We start from the raw sequence: 17163 nt of genomic DNA on the forward strand, positions 1-17163 counted from the left end.
TTTAACTCACCATGAGCTAGATATGATTAATTCAGTCTACATAAATTGCACAGACATAAAAGATCTTTCAAATGTATAAACTGGGGTGTCAGTGCAGTAAACCTTGTGTTTCTTGTCAGTGGCTGAACTGAACAAATTCTTCCCCAACCTGACTGATACTCTGGCTGAAGTGGAGAATCAGAGCAGCCGGCTGCCCAGCAGAGCCAACATGTCTGATAGCATTATGAAAATCAAAGACATGATTGAGAGAACCAGAGAACTAGCCAATACAGTAAGTACTGGCATTGTATGCTATAGCATATTTTCACAAAAAAAGCAGATTATTTTGGACTTTTGTGGAACCAAGCATGACAGCAGAAATACGAGAAATACACAGAACAGTATGAAGAAGCAAGGCTTGGCATGGCATGGCATGGCATGCCTCTTAGGTTTGCTCGCCCTTTGTGCTGAAATTTTTCAGCCTGCCTCTCTGACACATCCATAACATGTCATCAGCAGTGATTGAAAAGGCACATGTGAAATATAATTGCCAGTGTAATCAATATGAATGAGGTGGATTGTTTACTCTATCATTATTTTTTCCCCCAAAATGACTGAGGCATACTTGAGAGTTAAACTCATGATCTCTTGACTCAACATTTTGTCTGTGTCTTCAGATTAGGGGACCCATCTTATTCTCTGGTGAAAGCCACATAGAGCTGCGTCCTCCTAAAAACCTGGTTGATCTACGAGCATTCACTGCCATGGACCTGATGCTCCATCGGCCCAAAAAAGAGCCCCCTGGTCGTGAAGGCAGGCGCAGTCGACGCCAAAGTGGAGAGGAAGAAAATCTGTTTGTCCTTTACCTGGGAAACAAGAATGTAATTTGGCACGTTCTCATTTAATGCAGAAGTTGTTGATGAATAGTATGTAATTGTACACAATCAAAACAAAACTTGTTTTAACACATCTCTGTGTCTAGTTAAGGGCTTTTAAGACAACCTGTGTATCATTTTTTTTATACCATGGCACTGCTGAATTCTCAATTCTGTCTGGTCAAAAGGTGTTGATTAATCTTCTATAAGAGCAGCTCTGACAGTAGTTCCACCTCCAAGGCTAATCACACATTTATGTTAATGCTCTCATTCTGATATGTTATTGCTTCTACAGTAACTACAGCTCCTATAGCAACTTGCACAGATGTATATGGCAGACGTTCCACGTAACATATACAGTACTGTGAAAAAGTACTGATCTCATACTAACTTGTTTCAGAAATTAAAACTAAATCTAAGATAAAACAAAGGTAACCTGAGTAAACAAAAATACAGTTTTTAAATTATAATGTTATTTATTGAAGCAAAAATGTTATCCAATACCAACTGGGCCTGTGTGAAAATGGCTAAAATGGCATCTATGGAAGAGTGGTGAGGCGAAAACCACTGCTAACACAGCAGAAAATTAAGGCTCATCTGAATTTTCCCAGATATACCTTGATGATCCTCAAATCTTTTGTGAGAATGTTCTGTGGATTGATGAGTCGAAAGTGGAACTGTTTGGGAAACAGGGGTCTTGTTACATCTGACATAAACTAAACACAGAATTCCACAAAAAGAACATCATACCTACGGTCAATCATGGTGGTGGAAGGGTGATGGTGTGGGGATGCTTTGCTGTTTCAGGGCCTGGACAACTTGCAATAATTGAGGGAAACACGAATTCTGATCTCTACCAGAAAATCCTAAAGGAGAATGATTGGTTTTCAGTCCAGAAGTTGAAAGTCAAGCGCAACTGGATTATGCAGCAAGACAAGACAGTGATCCAAAGCATAGGAGTAAATCCTAGTCCTAGAAGTAAGTGAAAGACTGGTCTCCAGTTATCAGAAGCGTTTGGTTGCAGTTATTGCTGCTAAAGGTAGCACAGTCAGATTATAAGTTTAAGGGGGCAATTAGTTTTTCACATGAGTTATAGGTGTTGGATAACTTTTTTTGCTTCAATTAAAAAGAATAAATAAATAAAAACTGTATTGTGTGTTAACTCAGGTTGCCTTTATTTTATGTTGTATTTTGTTTGAAGATCTAAAATTATTTAGTATGAGATATACACAAAAAACAGAAGAAATTAGAATGGGGAAAATACTTTTTACAGCACTGTAAGTCTAATAATACGTTTATGGTCTGATTGTACAAATTGTCAGCACTTTGTAACATTCAGCAATTTTTCCACAATGGGAAATTGTACGCTTTCCTGTTTTTATAGAAAAGGAAGAAAAGGAAGGCTAATAAGAGAACCATAGTTTATAGCTGCTATAATGTTTAAGTGATAGGAACTAACTTGTTTTGGGGCCGTTTCAGTAAATTAACTATAAAACAGATTTTTTAAAATCAAATGTCCTTTAAATAAACAAAATCGAAATGTTGGCAATATGTGATTGTGCCCTGCGATGGATTGGCACCCCATCCAGGGTGCACCGCATCATTGTGCCCCATTCTCCCTGGGATAGGCTCCAGGTTCCCCATGACCCAGTAGGACAAGTGGTATAGAAAATGGATGGATGGAATTGTTGTCAAATTGCCATGGAATATGAGGAATAAAAAACACTTCACCATGTGCTGTTATAGGAAAATAATCAACTTTGTGGTGGTAACAGTAAGTCTACTCTACTGTAACTCTACAGTAACTCTACAGTAACTCTACTGTAAGAATTGTTATAAAGAAGAAAAACAACCCTGTTCTATGAGAGGATGGTGCAGATAAGGCTGCTACCTAGATTTTCTTTCTTGATGTTGCTAGTTAACAATTATATTATCTTGGATTTATTAGCAAAAGTTGCCTTTTGTAGTGAGCTTGCTAATTCAGGGAGTTCAGCTCTTGTAAAACAATTATTAGGTTTGCAATTTGCTAATGACATTTGTTGTGTGATTGGACAACGATTTAACATGATTTTCTTCTTCATTTTACTAGATATAACTTAACACCACAAGTGTTAAACACAAAAGGATATTGATTAACTAACACATTTCACATACTGTATGATATCTCAGCTTGTATTATGTTGCTTGCTGTTTCTAGTTTGATTTTGCTTACTCTTGATTGACAGGAATAACATTAGCTGCTGTTTGTAATCTGTTCCAGATAAAGAGAGACTTTATTGGAATGGTAGTCATGGATGGTATCCTATATTGTGTGTACAAACTGGGGGGCATAACTTACAAAATAAAGACCCAAACAATTACCCAGTCCAACATTGACAGCTCCTTTATGGACAGAGTGGAGTTCAGCAGGTAAAATCAAATTCACCTGCTAAATCTGGCAATATTTGAATAATGTTCCTTCCAATTACAGTTTATAGTATACTTGTTCAGTGCCTTCCATTCTTTTTTGGTCATGTGCCCTAATTAGAATTTACCAAGATGCAGAAGTCATCTTTACCCAGCATTACACCTCAGCTGTACCCAAGAAGCTGCCAAAAATCACAAATCAACCTAACACAACTGTAAACTTGCTGGACCTGGACAGTGATGAGGTTGTTTTCTATGTGGGAGGCTATCCAGATGACTTCACTGTAAGTCCGTTTCACCTAATATTGGATTAAGAAATTTGATTAATTGTTAGGCAGCACAAATATATTTGTATTTTCATCCTTTCCTGTTTTTTTTCTTATTTGTTTCTGATATTAGCCACCACTGGAGCTCCAGTATCCCAAATTTAAGGGATGCATTGAGTTTAATACATTAAATGAACACATCCTCAGCCTATACAACTTCCAGCATGCTGTCAACATTAAAAATACAGACCGATGTCTAAGGTAACTGGAAATATTCCTGCCGCTTGACTCTGACTTAACTGTTCAATTCTAAGGTACAATAATATAGTCTTTCTCTTCCCTTTTAGAGGTGAGACCCGAGACGTGAAAAAATACTTTGACGGTACAGGCTATGGCAAGATTGATGTGGTCAGCAGTAAATCCATCAAGTTCTTTGTTCTAAGTCGACAAGAGAATGCCTTGCTGTTTTTTATGGGGAATGAGGTAAGCTAGGAAATGCTAGACTTTAAATTGGAGTATTTTCATTAGGATCATGATAATCTAAAGATTTTTGGAGAAATAAATGCAGCTTTCAGACATAAGGGATGAATGTTTCTATGAAGAATTACTTTAAAGCATCTACATGCCAATTGCACAAAAATTTATGGTATGACATTTATGTAGTGATATATTGTAAAATATATCATACCTTCAGCAGGCATGTTATTAGAGTCTTCTGTTTTTATAGCCCATCTGCCTCAAGGTTCAATGTGTTGCGCATTGTGAGACACTTTTCTGCTCACCTTGGTTGTAAAGAGTGGTTATTTGAGTTTCTCTAGCCGTCCAGTCTAGCCATTCTCCTCTGACCTCAACAAGGTATTTCTTACAAACTGGATGGTTTTATTTTGTTTGATACTATATTGTGTAAACACTATAGACTGCTGTGTGTAAAAATCCCAGGAGTATCTGAAACCAGCCCACCTGGTACCAACAACCATGCCACGGTCAAAATCACCAAGATTACTTTTTTCCCCATTCGGATGTTTGATGTAAAAATTATCTGAAGTTTTTGATCTGTATCTGTATGATTTTATGCATTGCAGTGCTGCGATATGAATGGCTGGTTGGATAATTGTGTGAATGCGCAGGTGTGCAGGTGTGAATAATGTGAATAAAGTACCAGTAAATGTGAGTGTATATATATCATATTGTTTTAAATTAACTAACAAATGAAAGTATTTCTGCTTTTCACAGGACTCTCACTTCGCTATTACTGTTGAAAGAGGCTATGTTGTTTTGCGGAGTACAGGGAATAACCAAACGCAAATTCGGAGTGACAAAAAAGTTTTTCCTGTGGTAAGCACTTTGAGGTTGCATAGTTGCTGTTTTATAATAAAACGTTGTTGCCTTATGACTGAAGTCAAACATCACATATTATTTCATTTAGTGCACAGAAATAATCGGCTCTCTTTAAAATTAAAATTCCTCAACATAAATTTTTATCAGTTTATATTATGTAAGGTTTGTTTGGAGCTATAACACCATCTCGTTTTAAAGGCAACCAATGACCTGCTACTTGCAGTCAATTCTGGTAATTGTGCTATGCTACATCTGTTAGACATCAGTGCTGCATTTAACACCGTACTTGATGATATCCTTATTGCACACCTTGAGCGTGTGGTTGACCTGCAGGATAGTGTGCTGAACTGATTTAGGTCCTGCCTCAGTCACAGGACATTGTCAGTTAATATTGGTCATTTTTATTCCTCCATTGCTACCATTGATTGTGGTGACCCACAAGGTTCTGTATTAGGGCCTGTCCACTTTTCATTGTACAAGCTCCCACTCGGAATCATTATTCGAATAAACAACATGTCCTTTCATTGGTATGCAGCTCTATCTTCCAGCTCTATCTTAATTTAAAACGGAATGATCCGGGCACACTACATGATATTAAGACTTGGATGACAAACAAATTTCTTCAGTGAAATGAAAACAAATCAGAGCTTATTCTTTTCAGCTGATCCAAAAACATTTCAATTCTGTTAAATGATTTAGGAGTAACGGCACAATATGTTAGACCACAAGTGAAGAACCTTGGTGTTTTATTTGACTGTGACCTCAGATTCAATCTGAAAATCAGTTATGTGGTTAAAAGCAGTTAGAACAATTACATTTAATTAGAGCAATTTAATTTCAAAAATTTAATTTCAAAATATTTCCTCTCCTCCCAGGATTAGGAAAAGATATACTTGCTTTCATTTCATCTCACTTAGATTATTGTAATTCACTTTATTTCAGTATCAGCAATGCTTCTCTCAATCATTTACAGTTAGTTAAAAATGCAGCTGTGAGATTACTCACCTGCACCAAGAAAAGAGAACGCATTACCCCGGTTTTGGTGGCACTGCACTAGTTCCTTGTCAAGTTTGAAGTTTTACTGTTTGTTTTAAAGCTCACCACAGTCCTACATCTCTGACCTACTGTGCCAAGACTCTGCTCCCAGGTCTCTGAGGTCTTGAGACCAGTTGCTGTTCCACCATCTCGGCTGAATGCTAAGGGTAGCTGTGCAGTGGCTGAGCCGAGATTGTGTAATAGCCTCCCTCTGGACATCAGATGTACTCCCTTTGTTACAGTTTTTAAATCAAGACTATGGTCTGTACTTATAAACATACTAGGAACACACTTTTATAAATTGGCTTTTTAAGTGTTTGTGTGTCTATTTAAGTGTGTGTTTGTCTATTCTATCAGTGTTTTTTATGTTTGGTAGTTTCTTTCTTTTTTATATATGAATTTCTAAATAAAATGTATTAACTTTACTTATCTTTTCTTTCGCAGGCCTATTTCCAGAACATTAAAATCCTCCAGTCACCCGGCAAAACTGAGATGAAAGTTGTTAGGTTTTCGGTCAATATTAGGATCAACTACAAGGTCTATACACAAGCATTTATAGGAGGAATCCCAGCAGCGATCGCAGAGAGGTAATGGCTGTTCAAGTGCAAATCCTACATACAAGTGTTAAAATCAAGAAAATAAAAGAAATCTTTTCTTTTATGCAATTAATCGGCCCTTAACTAAAACAATACATTTGTTTGCATTATCATAAAGAGAAAATGAAATCCTCAGCAGCTCTGTTTTGTGCAGGTGCAATTGTGCCCTAGTGGGATAATACCAATGCATTGCTAATGTAAAGCAGGTTTTCTTGTTAACTGTCCTCTTCTATTTTTATGGCCAAAAAATAAACATGTCTATGTTCACGTTGGTGAAGTGCTGCAGCAGAGGGGTGTGACATTTGAGAAATTTGCTGGTGCAGTGGTATTGTTGCACCCACAGCAGACCACTGCTGAATTGCACTGAATTTACTGCCTCCTCAGGCATACAGGCAGAGATAGAAGGTTATAACTGTGCTTTTTCTGACTTCCTAAAGTGAAGACTTTTAAGTGCTGTCCCATTTCTTTCAATACAGTTTTGTGGTACCCCACTTATACATAAAATAGGCCAATTTAAAAAAAGAACAAACTTCTCAGTTGTGACTACTGAATGTGCATCATTTAAATTATTTCCACCATATTGACCTACAGTCTATAAGATGAATCATTTATTGTCATATGAGGAGCCTGGAGGGCATTAAACATCAAAACGGAAGACACGCAACCGACCAGCTGCACATTTTCTTCCTTATTAAATACAAACCATAACAAATAACTGAGGCAACACACTAGAACCATTAAACCATGTTTAATATGTAACAAAAAATTCAATTCAATTCAATTACAGCCAAATATTAATGTAATGCCCTCTCCTCCATCCTCTCGTGGGCAAATAAAAAAGAGCAGCTTTGAATAGAGATACAGATGGGGGCTCTGTGTTGCCAAAAGGGGGAGCGCAGCGCTCGGCAGAATCAGCTAGTCTCCTTAAGTTGACCTCAGTCGAGACCAGCAGTGGGTATACTCTGCTCTCCATCCTGCAGAGACGGGTATTCAAAGAGCGTCTAAGAGCCCCCGGTTCCCTCTGCAGCATGTTAAATCCACCTTGCTGGAGATCTAAAAATGCGAGGTCACTTGCTCTTTGCTGGCTGTTCTGTTGCCTTCTTTGCTGGCTGTTCTGTTGCCTTCTTCTTCTCTTTTTTTTTTTTTTAAAAACCACCAGAAATACTTACAGTATGTGGAAGGCAAATAATTGTTCAAATTATTGCAACACTGTTGTGTTGCACATTATGTAAATGTGATAAATGAATTTAAAGTGTGGTAATTAAATTAAAAATATATATATATATATATATTAAAACTGGAAGTTTTAAAACTGGACGCTGGAAGTTGTTTGGCTCGTCTCCTGACATCGTTAGAGCGTTTCCGACACTGGGCAGAGGTTCTCACTGTGCCAGTGGATGAGGTGGCATTTATTATTGTAGCCACTTCCTCCCAAGCCTGTCTCACATCGTCAGACCTGGGATTCCTATCTTGCGTGCCGTATATTTGGTCATGGCGATTGTGCACTTCCCGCAACAGTATGGCTGTTTCTGGTTTTGTGAATTTTCTCTGGCGGAGTCTTTCCTCCTCTACAGACGCTGCCATGGTGAAAATGGGACTGCGCTCACCCGCCGGCGCATACACGCCTTTACAGGGCAAGGCGAGAAGCTAATCTGATTGGATGTTTATGTCTCATTCGTTTTTTTTAGTTTTTTTTTCTTCTTAGAATTACGTCACTATTCGCCAGCTGTAAAGGATATCAAAAAGACAGCAGTTTTTCTGATCATAATGCAAACGCAACGTAGGCGGCAACAAAAAACAACAACATTAGAAACCAGAAATTCTAATGGTTTCCACTACAGATACCATTACAAACAGTCAGCTGACCATTAAAACCACGTTTTAATCACTTTATTTGGAGCATCCACCACACAGATCTCTGTGTAAGTTGTTATTATAGAAATGCATATTAATAAAGTGCTTTAATATGAACTTTGCAGCCAGAACTACTGTCAAAGATGTTGTTATGTAAGGAATGAAACAATTGGGGGTTGCTATTATAGGAAAATAATCCATGACAGAGTGGTGTGATGGTGTAATCTGTTAACTCCTCAACATTACATTATTTTCCTATTACAGCATATCCTGAAGTGTTTTATTCCTCTTATACCACAGCAATTTGCCAGTGATTACAAAGTTTTATATATAAGAGGAAGGCTTCTCAGGGTTTTCATAGAATGTGTACGTAGCGTCACATCACCTGAAAATTACAACTTGCTCTGAATAGAGAAAATAAAGTAACAAATATATTACTGAGGATTAGACCAACAGAACATTTCAAACAGTTGTATATCTTTTGGCAGTAATAAATTATTAAGCAGTGTTCAAATAGACATTTAACTTTAGATTTCAATAAATAATCTGCAAACATATTATATTATTATTTTTTTGTATTCAGATAACATTTCTGCTGTCACTGCTCTCAGAATTGTCAATGCTATCAAGCAATTTACATTGACGCACTGTAAAACCGGATAGTTCATTTAACTCAAAAAATTTGAGGAAACTAACTACCTCAAAATTTTTAAGTTGATAAACAAATTTCTTTAAGCCAAATACACTTAAATATAACAAAAATTTAACTCAAACTTGTTATATTTAAGTGTATTTGGCTTAAAGAAATTGATTTATCAACTTAATAATTTTGAGGTAATTAGTTTCCTCAAATTTTTTGAGTTAAATGAACTTATCCAGTTTTACAATGCAGCAAACTGAAGTGCTGGGTGTGGTTTTGTTTGCACTCTTTGTCAAGACACCCTTTAATTAGTTGAACTGAAAAAAATGGTCATGTGATCACTTTGATTTATCTGGAAAATCCTCTTTTTATTCCAGACTAAATATTAACCACCCAGCTTTTAGAGGATGTCTTAAAATGCTTGAGGTGGACATTGCCATCAAATTTTCAGAAGCAATTGGAATTCATCCTGGTTGTCCACTATCTTTACTGGTAAGGCTGGATTAAAACAGCATTTTAATCCATTCAGCATAAGCATTTTAATCTAAACCCCATGCATTAATCCTTTCATGCATAAATTATTTAAAAACCATATCCAGATTTTTATATTTTTAAAACAAATATAGAAATTATGCAGTTTACTTTAGAATTCATATGATATCTTTATCATATATATACTAACATTATTTGTTATAGTCTGACATTATCTGACATTTTTTTAATGATTAGACCTTTTTGTATAGACAAAAATGACCAAGAAATAGTTAAATAAACTTCATATATTCCCCTATTTTCCTCTCTCTTTTTCTCAAAGTTACTTAGTTTTTGGCCTAGTTGTAGATATCTACCATGTCACTTCAGTGGCTCTGCAGTGTACAGAGTGATCATTTAGACATATAAAATTGTTTTATTCGGGAATTTGAAAACCAGAGCTGTCTTATTTAGTTCAAGTGTCTTCTGTCTTCTGCCCCACTCAAGAAACCTTAGTTTGTAATGAAACAGTCTGTCTGAAACATGCACACAAGTTTCAATATAGTCTGAAAAGATTAATAAATTAGACTTTCTAGTTAAGTCACTGATAACTGTTTTTGCTCAGGGTATACATGAAGTTACTTTGGAGACAGGAAGCTCTCTTGCTCTTAACATTACGTTGCCAAATTTGACCACAGTGGTTTCACTGGGCTTCAAATCCACACAGAGCAGCGGTGTTTTACTGCACACTGGGGACTCGGTGAGTGCACAGTCATCTCTAACGATTCTTCATCTCTGTATGAACATTGTACTTGGTTAGATCTTCTGTAGATATGTGTAACACAATACATGTCAATGCATAGAATCAATACAGATCAAGCTCATATACTCAGTTTATTTGCCTCTGATGAACAGGACAGTGGATTTGAACTGTCTCTTGTTGATGGACATGTTGAGATGAAAGACAGTACAACCAATTTAAAGTCCAAAAACAGATACGATGAGGGAAGATGGCACTATGTGACGGCTTTTAGAAACAGCACGGGGTAATGAAAGAACTAAGCATTTTCAGAACCAATAAAAAGTAGTAAATGTACATTCATGCCAAGCAGAAATCATTTTTTTTCCAGGATGGAGCTAAATGTTGACAATTCAGACAGAGGAGATGTGCAGACAATGTCCAAAGGCTCTATAGTCCAAGACACTGATGTGATTTTAGGAAAAGACACTTTCAGAGGCTGCCTGAGGAACTTTTACATGAGGAGGTTAACGTTATTCCTTTGCTTGCATTGCTCTATTTGTATGTAGATATAATGAATGAAGAGTGGGTTCTGTGTACATTTTGAAACCTGGTGGGCACATCTGTGTTTGAGACAGATAGGCATGTCTTCATTTTTACTCAGACACTTTTATAGGTGTTCAAGTGTAATATTTTTATGATTGCACTCAGAGAGGTGCTTTCAGATTCTTAGCAGGCTACCTAATGTAAACTTAATAGCTAATATGATTTAGGTCATTTTCACAATGTAAGTCCATTTCTTATGTCCAAATCAGAGCAAAATTGACACTTAAACATTATTCCATGTTAGCCTTTTCAGTCGTACATGCCCCTCATTCAGAAATTTTGCTTTTTGGTTCGTTTCATTAAGTCTATTGAAACCAAACCAAACCAAATAGCAAAAGTATCAGTTTCACTCCGATTCGGACTCTGTGTGTGTGTGTGTGTGTGTGTGTGTGTGTGTGTAAATATACTTATGTGTAATAATATATGTAAAAATTACTATATGAATACCAAATAGTTCATTCTTCCTAAATGAAAACTTTCTTATATGGATTCAAAGGCACGGCCACATTGCTTAAATAAAATCTATAAATCATGTCCACTCAGAGATACTCTTGTCCATATATGGATTCATTCATACCTTCTGTTATCTGTGATCTGTAGATACCCTATAGTTTAGATTTTAGTTTTGTATCTCAGTAATCTGAACAAGATCTTTAATGAAGTTAATATGAGAAAGTCTAACATGTTTTAATGATCCCACTGTGTCCAGAATGGAAAACAAATACATCCCAATTGATCTGAGCAATTTCACTCAGACAGGAGTCTTGTCTTTTGAGTTGTGTAACACTCAGCAGCAGCCTCTGTCCATCATTGCAAGACGCGGTTTAAAACTAATTCAGTCCAATATCAGAAAGGTATGTCCAGAGAATGCAAAATAATATAAGAATCATTTACACATACACGCACACTACTCCAAATAAATTTTGTATCCTCACTGTATTTCTGTAACACTTTACAATATTGTTCAGTAGCTCATAGCTAACTATGCAGGGTCTAAGTAACACTGAATGAGTAGTACTATACAAACACCTTTTATTTAATAGGTCATTGCTGTTAACTACTAATGAATACTGGGTAATCACTCATTAAGTAATAATAAAGTAATGGTTACAGTACAGTTACATTACTGTAAAGTGTTACCCATGTTTCATTTGTGCCATCTGCAATTGCTCTGATATCCAGTGCTAATTCAGGGTTGTCACGTGCCCTGGAAAACCTGGAAATTTAGAATTTAGATTTTCAGTCATGCAGAGCACATGTGAAAAGAGAGTTTAAGAGCATATTTTCTTCCCTGCTGATATCCCATAAATAAAATAACTGTATGGAAGGTATCACATAGTATGGTCACTTTATGTACAGTACATTTACTTTTAAGATCTAATCTTTTGAAAACACAACCTGGAAAAAGGCTAAAATATACATATATATTTGTTTACTTTTTTAAATTATGCTGATCTTATGATGTCCTACCATCTGTATATAACTCATGGAAAATGTCCTGGAAAAAGTCTTAGAAAATTATGCCTTGAAAAGAGTTGGAAGCCTGTAGTTGCATGTGTTGTGATGTTTCAATTATTTTGTGCTTTTTACTCTCAGAAAGACTGTAGCAAGCCAGTCAGTCACATCCTGGCCTACCATCTCAGCACACGTAGTCAGCTACAATACATCATAACTCCAGAAGACCTTAATTACAGGTGAGTCACACTGAGCAAGTGATTTAGAGTTGCATTTTCTTTGTTGTAGGAGCACATACTAGAAAAGATTTCAGCAAAGACATGCTGATTTTTTAATATATATTTTTTAAAGTTGTATCTTAAAAGTAAAAGGACAAACATGTCTTAGTAATGCTAGCAATGTTGTGTCTCAATCCCAAGTAAAGTTTTAGCATTTTACCCCAAAAAAGTGGAAATATAAATGTTTCATTCTAACCGTGGCACAGGAACATCACTGTTATTTTGACAGCCGGTATATGATTACAAACTGAACTGATGACAACTGACACGTGTCCATTTTGCTATGGCACAAAGCTATCCAACCACATAATCAAAGCATGATGTTCACTATTTGAGAAAACACTTAGCTAGCCAGATATTAGACAATTTAGGCAGGATGACTGTTTTACCACCATGTTTGTTAAACTGGCTCTTTACACATATTCAATGCAGGAAGAAAGCCAAGACAAGGTTAGAAAAGTAAATAAAACATTTTCCTGTCATTTTGGGTTCTTTAAAGCTGAGATGTCAAAGTATGTTACAGACAAAACAAAAAAGCCAATTTTGACCAAAACCAGAGTTTTTATTTTTCAGCTGAAACAGGATTCAGCATCAAAGACAACCGACAGGTTTTCCCATATCACCACTAATATCCAAGTCTGTTGGATTGTGGACACCACTCTGAGAACTATGGACCTAGATTATTGCATAGATTGTAGATGTTTCATCCACAATGTGAAACAAACATTATTATTATTACCATCCGTTTTTAAACTGTTTCATGTCTCTCAGGCCTCATATTTTCCTGGATATGCAGACGAGGTCAGCTGATGGATTGCTGCTCCACATCACAGATAAGCAAGGTTTTGCTCGTGTCATCCTGTTCGTGAAAGGTGGCAGAGTCAATCTGTTTGTTGGCAATGGAAGATTGATTTACTATCAGAAGAAGATTAATAATGGTGCCTGGCACAATGTATGTCTCTGACTCCATGATCTTTGCATGCGGACTTACATTATAGGATTGTAACATTGTAGAGAATATATATCATTTAGATTTGATGGTTCACTCTCAGTGAGATTTACACTAAACTATAGTAGTGACCTCAAGCACAAGCTGAGGGTGTTTATATCATTTTTTGACAGATCAGGTTTAGTGTTGAGCAGCACGTCACGCACATGGTGGTGGATGGTTTTCGGGTGCCGGATGGACATTTGCAGAAGGATGAAGGGATCTCAATGGAGCTTCAGCCTCCTGTTTATTTTGGAGCTGGAAAGATTCAATCAAGCAGTGACACTCAGGCATGTTATAATACTTTGTTATTATACATACTGTATACAGTACATGAAAACAGTACAATGAAATTCTTTCTTCACAAATCAGAACGTGGAAGGAAGCTTCATTTCCTGAAAAGCTGTCCTTGTTTTTCTTTCTCAGGGCATACGTTTCTCTAAGAAGAGTATCATAGGATGTATCCGCAACATCAGGTTTAACAATGTCCTTATTGGAGAGCCAGCTGTTAATCATGGAGGAGCTCCCTGTTTTGATGGGGCAGTTGAGGAAGGGGCATACTTCACTGGTGGTGGCTCTCACATGATTTTAGGTTAGGACTTCATTTACAAAACATATTTAATTTCATTTAAATTCAGAGTAGATATGGAGCAGTACCATGAAATCTATCAATCACAATTTTTACTTTTTGCTTATAACGCTAAGTGCAACAGTGACATTATCATTTTATGGAAACTAATGAGTGAAAAAATTATGGAAAACCAACATAAAGGATGAAGATGAAATGCTCTCAGACATTCAATTTAAAGTGAAAAGGTTTTATATAAACATGTAGTATGGTATAATAGTTATAATTATATATATTTATAAAAATGTTGTATTTTATACACCTATTTATGCACTTTATGTCTACACCTGAATGGCATTTTCACTCAACTTTTTTTCCCCAGAGAAACACTTCATGTTGGGTGCTGAGTTCGATTTAACTTTTGAAGTTCGTCCCAGAAACATGACTGGTTTACTTTTCCACTGCAGAGGTCACCAAGATCACAGCCTCAGTGTTTTCCTGAAGAAAGGCACAGTGAGTCTCTGGTTAGAGTTCCTTGTTGGTATTATGGGTGTCTTTATGTCTTTAGCACCCAGTATATGTTTCAATATTTGTTGTTTCATTAGCAGCAGAGTTAATTACAAATAATTATAAGAGGGTATTTATGCAACTTTTCCAGTTGAACCAATTAATATCATAGTGTCCATCAATTAACCAACCACATTGTTATTTGCAATGTTGCCGTGCAATGTATCTGATTGTTTTCTTGATTCCAGAATTCTGTTTATGGCTATTTTCTAGCCCAGAAAAATTAACTCCACCCCCATTCATAATACAGATGCTCAGACACACCCCCTTGTTTAATGCATACATTATACTTTATAACAGAGGGGTTGGAGGTCACTTAAGGGAAGGGGAAAATTTGTCTTTATGTTTTTATAGCAATTGCCATTTGGCTTGCAGGCAACAGATAGCAAACTGCTACTTAATGACCAATATCAAATCTAAGCCTTCTTCTCAAAATGTGTCCTGTTATATATAATATGTTTTTATGTGCTTCGAATAATGACAAGAGCTTTTTATTTACTGTGCTGACCTACATGTGTAATTATAGATGGTGGTCCAGATGAATGATGGTGCAGGAGACTACAGCACCTCTGTGACCTCGCCACTGCCGCTCTGTGCGAAATCCTTCCATCATGTGGCAGGTGACATTTTTACTCCTGATCCCAGAGGACTGGTTTCCAAAAGTCCTGCTGTACATTGCCAACACTGATCCCAGCCAAGTTAGTATATAATTGAAATGAAATGGGCCCAAAATATTAATTCTTTATTGTTTTGTATGATACTGTATTAATACACAGTATCAGTTAATGGTCAGTATTCATTGCTGGGGTCAGAACAGTGTTGTCATGTTTACACCTGACAGCTTGGCAGTAGACACATTTTACTCATTTGGCAGATGCATTTTTAACCTATAGAGTTTCAGACAAGCTGCATTTTGCACTATTTTGCTACCTATGACTAAAAATCTTAGTAACCTAAGAACAAATTATTTTGTGGTAGAACAACACAAGGTGATCTGAGATTAGGCACTGACCTTGAAACCATCACCTTGTCAGTGGAAGGGCAGTTAGAGTACTAAGAGACAAGGGCTAGGAATTGGTGAAGGTAGAATAGGAAAGGGAGGAGAGGAATCTTCTTTTTACACACTTTTTTCTCATCAGTGACCAAAAAAGGAAACTTTATCAAGCTAAAGATGGGACAAAATTCCAACAGTGCTGTTGGGCCTCATGTTCATTCCCCCTCCAAGACTCATCATACACTTTACATTGGAGGCATACCAGGTAAACTCACACAAATACATTTGTTTCCTGTTCAAGCACATTTGAAGAGTCTTAAATATAGACAATATCACAACAATGATTTAATGAATTATGAATTAATAATACCACATCTCCTGTTTTTTTAAATCAAAATAACATTTAGAGGACAGTATGAGAGATGTGCATGCAGTGTTGTTGATTAACATGGTTGGTCAAGGTTAGCACTGTATGTAGACGGAGATTAAATATAAATAAATGTTTGGTAGTAATGACATCTGTACATTACTGTTTTGTTAATGGATTTTTATTCATATTGTCAATGCAGAGACCAAGCGGAAGAGAGTACCTGTGTGGAGCTCCTACATGGGATGTTTGAGAAATGTGCAAATAAACCAGGCTGCTCTTTCATTTCAGTCTGTTAGCAGTGTGTTCGGTTCCATCAACGTCAATCAGTGTCCGGCAGAGTAGTATAAAGCCTGTTTAGATTAGTAATGTATATCCTATTCAATTTTTATAATTATTTGATTATATCTAAGTCCAATTAAATTCCTTATGAGGAACTAGACTTAAAAGGCAGTACTAAGTGTATTGAAACTATGTGCAATTGTGATTATTTTATGAATAAGAATCCTGGCATGGGGACATGTTTTCAGCAGTTCCACAATTAGTTTCATAGTAAAAGCAAAAGTATGAATAAAGATTTTTTTTAAAAGTATTCTGATGTTCTGTGAGATAAATAATTTTCTCTGAGCCTACGGTAGTGTGCAAAAGTTTTGGGCACCCTATTTTTTTTTTGTCCAAACTTTGTTATAGATTTTTATTTTATGACTTCTATATTATTGCATCAGTATAAAAACATTTTAGATTTCCAAACATTAGTTTTCCAGCACAAAATTAAATGTTACAGAAAAATGTTTGTATTTCAGTAAAGAAACCAGCATATTAAGTGGTAAGAAAGCACTTTTCAGACAAAAAAACACAATGAAGGCTGCTGGGTTTTGCTGCAAAAATAAGAAGCAAGTGCGACAGTCAAAGTCTCCAGAAGAACCGTGTCTGGTTCTGCAAGATGCTCAGTAAAACTTACAGCTCATTTCCTTATAAAACTGCACTAATTCTACCTGAGACAATTTTTTTTTAAAGCAAAGGGTCATCACACCAAATACTGCCTTTGTTTCATTTATTACTGTTTATTGCTTTATAGAATTTTTTTAATGTAGAAACATTTAATTATATATATATATATATATATATATATATATATATA

At 36.2% G+C, this 17163-nt stretch overlaps 2 protein-coding genes across 2 annotated transcripts; both read left to right on the forward strand.

Annotated features, from left to right (window-relative positions):
- Positions 1–208: 208 nt before the first annotated feature.
- LOC128613305 (laminin subunit alpha-3-like) lies at positions 209–13516 on the forward strand. The gene is made up of 14 exons (XM_053633972.1): positions 209–271; positions 657–860; positions 3115–3263; positions 3382–3544; positions 3660–3787; positions 3874–4009; positions 4760–4861; positions 6344–6486; positions 9367–9481; positions 10086–10506; positions 10591–10725; positions 11515–11659; positions 12402–12499; positions 13310–13516. The coding sequence occupies exons 1-10, from the start codon at positions 209–211 to the stop codon at positions 10278–10280; spliced, it is 1398 nt and encodes a 465-aa protein (XP_053489947.1). The 3' UTR covers positions 10281–10506; positions 10591–10725; positions 11515–11659; positions 12402–12499; positions 13310–13516.
- Positions 13517–13619: 103 nt separating this feature from the next.
- LOC128614217 (laminin subunit alpha-4-like) lies at positions 13620–16800 on the forward strand. Its single transcript, XM_053635575.1, has 5 exons — positions 13620–14118; positions 14477–14607; positions 15188–15281; positions 15801–15920; positions 16225–16800. Exons 1-5 carry the CDS (start codon positions 14109–14111, stop codon positions 16365–16367), a joined length of 498 nt encoding a protein of 165 aa, XP_053491550.1. The 5' UTR covers positions 13620–14108; the 3' UTR covers positions 16368–16800.
- The last annotated feature ends 363 nt before the right edge of the window (positions 16801–17163 follow it).

The sequence above is a fragment of the Ictalurus furcatus genome, chromosome 10 (assembly GCF_023375685.1).
Source record: "Ictalurus furcatus strain D&B chromosome 10, Billie_1.0, whole genome shotgun sequence".
NCBI lineage: Eukaryota > Metazoa > Chordata > Actinopteri > Siluriformes > Ictaluridae > Ictalurus > Ictalurus furcatus.